Below are 12,240 nucleotides of genomic sequence, written 5' to 3'. Positions count from 1 at the left end.
TAAGCCTCAATGGCCTTTTCTGTGAAATGAAGATAGTATCACCTAATAGGATTTGTATAAGTACCAAACAAGGTAGGGTTTTGAAATGATTAGCTCAGATTTTGCAACATAGCAGGTGTTCAGTATATGGTATCTGCTATTATTACTTTTGCTGCTCTGGCCAGATGATACTGTTTAGGGTTGAACCTTCTTGGGAGAGTCATCTTTTGGGAGACTGTGGTACAGAACAGTGTGATTCAGAACATTGGCTTTAGGGTTAGACTGACCTGGGTTCATATCCCAGATTATATTCTTTATATACTAGTTTCCTTATTTGTGAAGCAGCGATTATAATCTCTACCTCATAAGGTTCTTAGAAGAATTAAATGAGCATTTATCATAGGACGGACTCACTAAATTATTGCTGCTGTTGTAAGAAACAGTATAATGTGGTGAAAACAACAGGAGCTGATCTGTGTTTACTCAGGGATGATCTTGGAAAAGTTGCTTAATCTCTCTAAGCCTCTATTTTACCCTTTGTAAAACTGGTCAGCGTAATGACATGGTTGTCATATGGGTTAAATAAAGGATAATACACGTAAAGCTGTCAGTATAATGGCTGGTTCGTAGCGCTTACTAGCTGGTAACATATAGACACACAACATATGTATTCCATTTGTAGTCAGGTATAATACAGGTTGATGAACCTGTGTTATTCTGCTTCCATTGTAAAGATGTGTAGTGTGTCCAGCATCTTCCTCCAGCAAGTCTTCTGTAAATCCTGTAATATTTGCATACTCACAGTATATCCAACACTTCCTTTTGCCATCCTTTGCAAAAATATAGGTCAGTCTTACAAAACAATTATTTTTGTAAGTGTCAAAAATACAGTGCTAGGATTGAAAAAATAACCTATGTTCTGAATGTGGAAGGAAAAGTGAGGACACTTTGTAGTAAAGTTGAAGACATTTTTTAGATGCATTCTTCCCACAAATATAAAGGTTAAAAAGGAAAATCTGAGAGACATAGGACTGTGCTATCATAAAGATTTTGTTGGCACACGTTTCTTTTCCATAAGAGCACAGCTTCTGGAAATGTTAAAGCAGTGGTTTTTTTAAATTTTGTTTTGTTTTGTTTTGCTAGTGGTTCTGGGTCTTTAAAAAAACAATTCTTTCTGCATACTTGTCAAAACACATTAAAATATCAGCTCTTTGTGCTGTTATGTTCCAGTGTTTTATCTGATGAGACTATAATTTTCTCTAAGTCAGTTGACCTAGCTTTACCTCTTTTTAAACTTCCTAACCTTGCTTGCTTCCGTTTTTAAACAAATCCAGTAAACTGTAGGAAAGGGGCTATGTCAGTTTTGGAATATCAAGAATTTTCCCTATGTGGGTTGTAATTTATGCTTTTCATCATTCCAGTAACTACTTAAAAAAAAAAGTTTCTTAGTGGTTGTAGTCAATTAGTTTTAAGTTTTCCTTTAAACAAAAATGTTTTATGTTTTCCAAGAGTTGTCTTAGGTTTGGTACGTTCTATTACAGAAGCTAATGTTGAACATACTGATTTTGATATCATTTTAAAATTATCTAAATTATATGTTATCCTAGCTATTTTCTTCATAAATGTATTGATGACATTGATGGATACTTCAGCCGTGATAATTCATTTGAAAAAAATTAACTTAGCTTCAAGGCAGTTTTTTTTTCTTTTAAACTCTTACCTTACAAGAGAATTTTCTGTTTGTCTCTAGATATTTTTATTTAGGACTCATGACCATTTAGTTTTGGTAACAAAGCATTTCAATGTTGTGGTTAAATTGTATGTATTAATTGTATGGTTTTTTTTGCCTACCCCCATAGCTGTATTTATTTAAGCTCATATTTTTATTGACAATTTAATTCAGCTATGTTAATGCAAAAATAGTAGTGGAGTCAAACTGCGTGACTTAGTTTTTTTTATACTTGGCTTTAAAAAAAAAGTCCCTCTGTTACATGGTATTTGCTCATATATTTATAATCATTGGAAAGCTGTGGTTTAGATAGTACAGAGAAATAAATTGTCTGAGTTTAGGTTGGGTTGGGTTTTTGTGTTTTGTGTGTGGGGGGGGGTTGTTTTTTTGTTTGTTTTTGTTTCTTTTGTTTTTGGTGAGAACATTTCAGTTCTACTCTCTTAGCAAATTTCAAATGTACAGTACTGTGTTATCAACTGTAGTCATGTTTTAGTGTAGTTGTTTTTTAGGTAGAATTTAGAATACAAATTGAAATTTTGAGCCTGAAATGTAGCAACTTACACAAAATTAATGGGAACTGAATTGTATACATTAACAATACTTTTATTATTTAATATCAGGTACAGTCTAGAAAATAGATGTAGTATTTTTAAAAAATTTGTGTTTTTCATATTCCAGATAGCAGTCCTTTCCCCTCGTCAATTCCACATGCTTTCCAGATTAACTTTAACAGTTTGTATATGGCCCTATGTGAACAGCAGACATCTGATCAAGCAACTCTCCTTTTGTATACATTGCTCCATCAGAATAGTAATATTAGAACATACATGTTGGCTCGCACAGATATGGAAAATCTTGTAAGTATCATATTAAACATGGTTTTATATTTTATAATATTTTGAAGAGTAATTTCTTTTCCCAAGAGGATATGTATATTTGCCTGGTTGCAAAGGTGATAGTCAAGAGGTTGATAGGGAGATGCCACCAGGCAAAGGCAGAGGTATGAGTTTTACAGTGCAGGAGACAGTGTACGTAGAGATGGCGTCACAGTGCAGAGCAGGAGAGCACACAGCACAGCAAACTTCCCTGTCCTTTAGGTCCTTAACAGCCACCCACTGCCCATGATTCAGCCTGGATGAAGTCCTCCAAGAAGCACTGGCTGCCATTGTCAAGAAGATTTTTATACCCTCCTGGTTCCTTTCCGCTACTAAGTGCCTGCTCACTAAATTCAAGTAGCTGGTCACAGTTGTCGCATATTCCTGATGAGTATGGCTAAAAGGAAGGGTGATTTTTCAACTCAGTTTCCCAAGTGTCCTATCCCTTCAACAGGCTTTGACACTAAGGCTGTCTGAACTCAGTTCCTGGAGTGTTATAGTTATTTTAAGGTACCGTTGCCAGATATCATATAAATGTACATTACCCTTTACTATGTGAGTGAAATTGGTTCCAAGTTTTTGCTCATAGACAACAACTCCTATGGGCAGTTATTGATTTCCATTATAACTAATGTGTAAACAAAAATGTTTCTATGAAAAGTAAGCTGCCTCACTAAGGTGTTGATGTCATGTTTGAAATACATAATTATAGATAACGTTGGACTGTTCATGCATTAATAAAATTGTGAACATCTCTGAAATAGCTGGCAGCTTGCTGGTGGCAACAGGAATGTCCCCTCTGCACCAATTTTTATAGAGTGATAGCAGGATTCACCAGGGATTTGGTGGCCACTTTTTTTCAGCATTAAACATGAAAGTAATGAGTAAACATGGAATATTAGAATTTATTGAAGAGCGTATTCTATGTCAGAGTGACACTAAGGACAAAAAAATGTGATGAACAAACCCATCTGCACACCAGCTATATGTGGAAAACATTGGCTTAAATAGCAAAATTGGGTGTGACAGTGTACTGCTCATGTGAGTAAAAGCTTGTAAAGAAAAGGCTTATTTACTAGTGGGTGAGTGAATATAAGCAGAGACAATTCTGAACATGATGTAGCCTAAGGAAAATGATGGGAATAAGCAGAAAGCCCATGACATCATCGGCTCTAGAAAGTTCCATGGTAAGGATGTTGGTACAAAAGATCATGCAGGGGAACAGTTGTCTGTATATGACGGCAACACCAGTGAAAAGTTAAAAGGTTTTGTTTGGGGATTTTTTGGGGGGCTGGGATGGGGTGAGGTGGGGCTTGTATATTAGTTTTTGTTTTTAATGTCTTGCATAGATTACTTCTATAATGTTTTAACTGATGTCCTTCCCTTTCCTTTTCCTTCTATAATTTGTTGAGTCTGTGATTAGAAAATATGTTACTGGTAGGAAATTCACTATGCTGATCTGATTTTGTTGTTAACAGTTCTTTTATCCTACAATCTTTGCTGTTAAGAAGGTAATGCTTGATATATTGCATTGTTTGTAAGAATACCTTATTGTGTAAGTTCCTGCTAGGCTGGAGGCTGAATCGCCTCTATTGAGTGTCAGGTGTTGACCATGAGCCTAAATGGTCTCTGTAAACCCAGCCTTTACATGGCGGCACCTTTGCAGAAGAGGATGCTTTTCTCTGGTGGTCCTTTAGTTATACAAATGGAAAGTACTTTCAGTCACAGGCTGGTTTATGAAATTAAAGCAAAGGGTACATGATAAAAGTATAGAGGTTTAAAACATTGGTTTTATAATAAAGTAATGGTAATAGTAAATTAAAATTTTTATTCACTAGGTTTTACCAATTCTCGAGATTCTGTATCATGTGGAAGAAAGAAATTCACACCATGTCTATATGGCCCTTATAGTATTGTTGATCCTTACAGAAGATGATGGCTTCAATAGATCCATTCACGAAGTGGTAAGTTAGCTTCACTTTAATCGGAGTTACAGAACAGATATGTCACTCCATAAAATTTACTACCCTTAGTACCCTACTTCCTTCTTTTGCTTCTGGTAGATATTTCTGCAAGTCCCTGACTTAGAAATGGTGTGCCTTTCTTTAGATTTATGAAGTGATGCTTTTTTTTTTTTTGAATGACGATTAGCTACTATTAAAAACTCTGTCAAAATAGTTTCTTTAGTAATTGATAGGAATGTTTTTGCTGCAGTGAGATCATTTTTCCTCTCCATTTCCACTTTTTAGTTGTGGCAGAAATTATCAAACAGGTTTGCTCCTTTTATGTAGAATGAGTGAAAGAATAGGGAAGAAGAAGAGGACTGAAAATTGTTTTGTAAAACAATGTAAAATAGTGTAGTATAATTTAACTCTTTACATTTTAGTCCTGTTTGTGAGTTCCATTCCCAAACTGATTTTATCTTCCTCTTTGGTATTTTCTTTGTGTCAAAGTAATACATGTACATAGTTTAAAACTTACACAGAAGTACTAGGTTTTAATGCAAACTAGCAGACCCCATGTCTACCCCATACCTGATTACCACTCTCCAAAGACAAATGCTGTCAGCTCTTTCCATGTTTCTAAATAACATGCTTATATTGTTATTTCTTGATTTTTCAGATTTAGAGATTAACTGCTCTCCCTCCTGCACATCTTGAGTGTTCCCTCTGGGTTCCTAGACCCCTTTCCAGCACAGAGACTTTTTCCTTCTTCCATCTTATTATCATTTTTGGTTAACTCAGCTTTTACATTATTATGATTTTGTTAACTATTATTCTACCCTCAGATGGAGTGATTGATAATTGTATTTCCTTTCTTGTACATGTTTTAATTTTTCTGTAGCACATCATTGCCCTGTTTTATATTCATATACCAATCACTAAGGCAACTCCCAACTTTAGCAGAACCGAGAACCCCCTCTAAAGCTATTAAAACATATTGCATATTTTCTCTGTTTCATTTTCGTCTTTGGCTCCTGTCTTAGTCCTCGTTGGAGGCTTTCCTGAAATGTGTGGTGATTCTTGCTTATCTGTTTCTATCGAGGGGCATGCACTAAAATGTTGACTGCAAGTTCTGTGTGTGGGCAAGACTTCTTCAGCGTAATGAGCTCTACATATTCTATTTCTCTGGGTGTCCTACTGGCTGTAGGCCTTTTCTTTTGGGGTAATTGATCAATTTCTGAGAAGGGATTCTTCCAGTCTAGTGTGGGGGTCGGCTGGGAGAATGGGGCTATAGGGGTCTCACTCTTCTTTGAGTACAGACACCTTCTTCTTCAGTAGAGCTTTCATGTCGTCTTTACTCTTCTCTACTGTTCCTGTTGAAACTATTTTTGCCTCTTACATAGCGTGACCATCATTTCAACTAAGGTTTAAGGGATCTTGACACTGTAGAAAGAGGATAAAACATACACATTTTTTTGATTCTTTTATTTAGTAAAGTACCATGAGGGAAAATATTTGCACTGACTTAGTTTTTTTTTTTAAACTAGCATTTATCTTTCCTTTGATAAGTTGAAAAACCATGATTTTTAAAAACATTTTAAAATTGAAGTATAAAACAGAAAGTACACAAATTTTAAAGGTACAACTTATGAGTTTCTATGTATATATATATACCTGTATTATTACCACCCAGATCAAGTTATTGAACATTTCTAGCATAGTAGAAGACTCCCTTTTGCCCTATTCTGGTCAATATCCCACACCAAACTACATTCTGAATTCCCTCCTAATAGATTAGTTTTTGCTTCTCCTTGAATTATAGTTGTCACTGGGGGAAAGTGGGTAAAGGATACATGGGATATCTCTGCATTTTTCTTAAAACTACAATTATTTCAAAATAAAAAAGTATAATTTAAAACATTGGGGAGAAATTTGGAAAAAATACTTTTCAAAAGAAGATATGTAAGCACATGCAAAGTACACGAAAAATGCTTTTACTATTACTGGGCATTAGGAAATGAAATTACGGTGTTCTCTTTTATTTTGGCTTCTTTCACTGAAGACAGTGTTGCTAAAATTCACCCATGTTACTGTATCATTAGTTTGTTCCTTATTATTGCTGTGTACTATTCCATTGTATGAATGTGCCACAGTATATTTATTCATGCCCTTCTTGGTGGATATTTGGCTTCTGTTCCCCACTTTGGGGCTATTTTTGCTGTGCACATTTTTGAACATGTATTTTGGTGGACATGTGCACTCATCCTTTTGGGCATATACCTAGGAGTAGAATTGCTGGGTCATAAGACAGGTGTGTGTTTAGTTTTAAGGGATACAGGTAAAATTGAAGGCTGTGTATACCCCACAAGTCAGCATTTCACTCCAGGGTTATCTAGGAAGACTCTTGCACATTTGCAGAGAGGACATGCTTATTAGTGGTCATCTAAAGCACTGTTTATAATATTGAAAATGTGTGGAACATGCAAAGTAAAACAGTCAGGGTACTGGCTATATCAGAGCAAGAAAGGGGAGTGAAAATGGGGAAGGGTGCACAGTGGGGCTTCCCCTAGGTCTGTAATATTCTTTTCACTTCAACAGCAGCAAAAACAAAAGTAAAAGAAGTAACCACGCAAAACTTTGAACCATATCTGACCAAAATATTAAGATTTGACATAATTTAACAGTGGATGTACTTTTTATTATATTATTTTGTGTACTTTTTTGTATCTTCATTACATTTGGTAATTAAAACAATTTTAAGTTAGCACAGGATTTTGCATTAAAATTAAATTTTACTGACTGCCAAAACAGGGATGGTAAGATAGGGAAGGCATTAGATTCAGTCAACATTCAAGTCCATTCCATAAGGATTTCAGGATATTCTAGATGACATTCAGGTGTTTAAAGAAATTGTTCTTTTTCTCTAGAGTCTAACTTTCTTGTTGATCTGTTTACTTTTATCCTTTTCCTTTTTATGTGTAATAGTAAAAATGAGTAAGTCAAGTGTTTTTACAAAGTTCTCTACATGGAATCATCCACTGTGGACCTAGCTGTCTGTGATATATATTCTGGTATCTTATTCTGGTTAGAATTATCATTTCTTAATACCCAGTGATACTGAGCATTTTTCATGTACTTTTCATGTGCTTACATATTTGCTTTTGTGAAGTATTTTCCAAGTTTTTTCCCGTTGTTTTAAATTATACTTATTTTGAAATTGTAGTTGTAAGAAAAATTCAGAGAGATCCCATGTACCTTTTACCTGTTTTCACTCAGTGACAGCTATAATTGCAAAACAGTAGTATAGTACCACGACCAAGATACGGACTTCGAAATAGTCATGATTCAGAGCATTTCCATCACCACGGGGATGTCCCTCACGTTGCCTTGTTTAGCCATACCTCCTTTTTTTAAAAAAATTTATTTATTTATCTATTTATGGCTGTGTTGGGTCTTCGTTTCTGTGCGAGGGCTTTCTCCAGCTGTAGCAAGCGGGGGCCACTCTTCATCACGGTGCGGGGGCCACTCTTCATCACGGTGCGCAGGCCTCTCACTATCGCGGCCTCTCTTGCTGCGGAGCACAGGCTCCAGACGCGCAGGCTCAGTAATTGTGGCTCACGGGCCCAGCCGCTCTGCGGCATGTGGGATCCTCCCAGACCAGGGCTCGAACCCGTGTCCCCTGCATTGGCAGGCAGACTCTCAACCACTGCGCCACCAGGGAAGCCCCCCATACCTCCTTTTTTAAAAATTGGATTTTTGTCTTACTATTGACTTGTAAGGCTTCTTTATATATTCTGCATCACGTGGATTTTTTTCCAGTCTGTAAATATAGTGAATTATATACTGATTAATTTTTGAATATTAAATCAACCTTGCATTCATGGGATAAACTGCGCTTGGCCATGATGTAGTATCCTTTTATATATATTTTCATATACAATTTGGTTAAGTTTTGAGCTTTGGTACTTTGTGTATTTCAAGGTATTTGTACACTTCTAAGGTATTGCATTCATTGTCATTAGTTGTTCATAATACATCCTTATTACCGTTTTTTTAAACTTATTACCTTTTAATATCTGTAATGGCCATAGAGATGTTAACCTCTCTCAATCTTGGTATTGGAATGTGTGTCTTTTCTCTCTTATTCTTCATCTATCTGGCTAGAGGTTTTTCTTCTCTTCTTTTCTCTTCTTTTCTCTTCTCTTCTCTCTCCTCGTCTCTTCTCCTTTCTTTTTTCCCTCTCCTTCTCCCTCCCTCCCATTCTCCCTTTCTTCCTTCCCTCTGTTAAAATCTTTTCAAAGAACCAACTTTTGATTCCATTGAATTTTCTCAATTTTTAAAAATGTCATTAATGTCTGCTCTTTATTTCCTTTCTTCTGCTTGCTTAAGCTTTACTTGTTCTTTATTTTTTTCAATTCTTTAGGTAGAAGCTTAGATCTTTGATTTTATATCTTTCTGCTTTTCTATTACAAGCAAAATATATGAAACTAGTAAGATTGATAAATCCCTAGAAAGAAGATCAAGAAAAAAAACTACAAACATTTATTATTGAGAGTGCAAGTGCATAAGAGGAGATCAGGAAAGGTTCCACAGATATTTAAAAATCCTCAGAGGATACTATTGATACAAGTAATTTTATACCATAAAATTTAAATGTTACATGAAATGGACACATCCCCTCCCCCTCTAGAAAAAAACCTAAGCAAAGCTCACAGAAGGAACAGAAAATCAAAATAATTGTTTATATTAAAGAAATTGGCTTTGTAATGTAAAATCATCCTAAATAGAAAATTGTAGGCACAGATGATTTTTTACCTATGAATTCTTCTGAAAATTGAAGGAAGCTTCTTATAGAAGCTCATCTAGATGGTAGAAAAAAAGGAAATCTTTCCAACTCATTTTAGGAGGACAACATAATCTTGATACCAAATTTAACAAAATTTAAGGAAAATTGCAGGCACATGTCATTTATGCAAATAGACAGGAAAGTAGAAACAAAATATAAACAAACTGAACCAGCAATATGTGAAATGATAACATGTCATAATCAAGGTGGATTTATTCAGGAATGAAAGGTTGGCTTAACATTTGGAAAACAATGAATGTAATTCATCATTTTAACAGAATAAAGGAGAACTGTCAAATGATAAATCTAAATAGATACCAAGAAAGTATTGTGTAAAATTCAGTCTCTTTATTCTTTAAAAACAAATAAGCAGGGGCTTCCCTGGTGGCGCAGTGGTTGAGAGGCCGCCTCCCGATACAGGGGACACGGGTTCGTGCCCCGGTCCGGGAAGATCCCACATGCCGAGGAGCGGCTGGGCCCGTGAGCCATGGCCACTGAGCCTGCGCGTCTGGAGCCTGTGCTCCGCAATGGGAGAGGCCACAACAGTGAGAGGCCCGCGTACCGCAAAAAAAACAAATAAGCAAACAAACAAAAAACAAAACTTAATGAATCAGGAGGAAAATTCTTAATCTGATGAAGGGTATCTACCAAAAAAAGAAATAACAACTGTGTTAAGCATCATATCTAATGATAAAATGTTAAAAGTCTTCATTCTGAGATCATGAACAAGTCAAGGATATCTGCTAACAATACTCTATTGAACATGTGATTGGAGGTCTATTCAGTGTATTATGGAAAGAAAAATAACTAAAATATGTAATACTAGAAAGCAAATAAAACTTTTTTCAGATGATATGATTGTATAGATAGAAAATTCAAAGAAATCTATATATAAAATGTTAGAGTTAGTGAGTTTAGTATAATTGGTGGATGTAAGATCAATCTTAAAAGAATTGTATTTCTCATACCAGCAATAAGTAGAATATGGATTTTTTAAAAGACACCTTTTACAATAGCATCATAAGATATCCAACACCTTAGAATAAATGTGGTGAAAGATGTGTATGATCTCTACTTAGAAAATTCTAAAACATTGAGAAAGATTAAAGAAAACTGAAATAAATGTAGACTTTTATGTTAATGCATTAGAAATATTACTATTGCAAGGATATCTTTACCCCTATATTGATATATATATTTAATGAAATTCCCCCCTTCGAAGTATTTTTCTTTTGAATGTGAGAGTGTAAATGTATGTGTAAATTCTACAATTTACTTAGAAGTGAAAAGGGCCAAGAATAGCTGAGATGCCCTTGTAGAAGAGGAACAAAGTAGGAGAACTTGATCTACTGGATATGAGAACTCTATATGTGAACACAGCTTGTTTCAAAGGTTGCCACAGAGAAAGGTCTTTTCATTAAATGATTAGTTATCCATATGGGGAAAAAATGAACCTGATCCCCTACTCACTCCATACACAAAAACCAATTTCTGATGAATTCTAGATGTTAATATAAGGAACAAAACAGTAAAGCTTCTGGAAGATAATGGAGGAGAATATCTTCATGATTTGGGGACAAGGAAGGATTCTCAAACAGGCCTCTGCAAGCATTAGCAATAAAAGAAAAGATTAATAAACCAAACTAGATTAAAATTTAAAATTTATTTATCAAAAAATACTAGTAAGAGAATGAAAAATCAAGCCAGATAGTGGAAGAAGATATTGCTATATATATATTACTCACAAATGGCTTATATTTAACATATATAATGAACGCCTACAAACCGGTAAGAAAAAGACACAGTAATAAAATGAACAACAGGCTTGAAGAAGCACTTCAAAAAGGACAGTGTCTAAATGGTCAATAAACATATTAAAAAGTGTTTTAAAAACTTCATTTGTAATTAGGGAATTGCAAATTAAAGCCACAATGAGGTACCAGTATACACCTACCAGAATGACTAAAATTAAAAAGGATGATGATACCTAATACTGGGTAGGATGAGGAGCTGCTGGTGGGGTTTTAAATTGTTACAACTCCTTTGGTAAACTCATGGTCATTTTCTACCTAATTTGAACATATTGAACAAACATCCAGCAATTCTACTAGATATATATGCAAAGAAATGTATGTACATATGTACCAAGAGACATGCAGAAGATTATATGTTACAGCAAAGTGTCATGACCATGCTGATGGGTCTTAAGATACTAGTTTCATTAAGAAATATAGAAAAATCCCATAGCGCATAAAGCTTTTGAGCACTTGGGTACCATGCAAGTGTAACTGCTGATCATATGTAATTAAAGTAGAATAACTATCCTTCAAACCAGGTTGAACATGAAAAACAAAGTAAAATAATAAAGAAGCTGAGAAATTTGAAATTTCTTATGTACTAATACAATCGAAAGTATCTTTCATGTTGAATATATGTGTTCAGCTTGTTCTAAATTGGTAACTTTTCATATTAAACCCAAATACTGTAATGTGCAAAATTACTACCTGCTTCACTTTCTATTTCTAATAAGAAAAAAAGTCACTTCTTGCATATCACTATTCTATCCTATTTAGGATGATTTTACATTACAAAGCCAATTTCTTTAATATAATATAATACCACATTGCTGTGGTATTCATATCAAATTTTCAGTTGACAGGTAGTGAATTATTGTAATTCATTCTTACCTGCCATCATTACCATCAGCACCAATAGACTATTGAAGGAATTCAGCAAAGTATGGCCAGCAGGCCAGCTGCTTGTTTTTTGTAAATAAAACTTTATTGTAGAACAGCCACAACTATTTGTTAATGTAGTCTCCACAGCTGCTCTCAAGTGACAACAGTAGAGTCGAGGCATGGGTGACAG

The 12,240-nt window shown here is 35.0% G+C and overlaps 1 protein-coding gene across 7 annotated transcripts in view; it reads left to right on the top strand.

Annotated features, from left to right (window-relative positions):
• DYM (dymeclin) overlaps positions 1-12,240 on the top strand; it is a 370,859-nt gene that overhangs the window by 133,401 nt on the left and 225,218 nt on the right. For all 7 annotated transcript variants that reach the window (XM_022584514.3, XM_089895164.1, XM_089895160.1 and 4 more), the window contains exons 10-11: positions 2,387-2,565; positions 4,422-4,547. In XM_022584514.3, the coding sequence (XP_022440222.1) occupies positions 2,387-2,565; positions 4,422-4,547 (305 nt within the window). The remainder of the gene's footprint in view (positions 1-2,386; positions 2,566-4,421; positions 4,548-12,240) is intronic.

Source organism: Delphinapterus leucas, chromosome 14, assembly GCF_059928025.1.
Source record: "Delphinapterus leucas isolate spDelLeu-1000000601 "Yukka" chromosome 14, BTC_Dleu_Yukka2, whole genome shotgun sequence".
Classification (NCBI taxonomy): Eukaryota; Metazoa; Chordata; class Mammalia; order Artiodactyla; family Monodontidae; genus Delphinapterus; species Delphinapterus leucas.
This window is presented reverse-complemented; position numbering and strand designations above follow the sequence as displayed.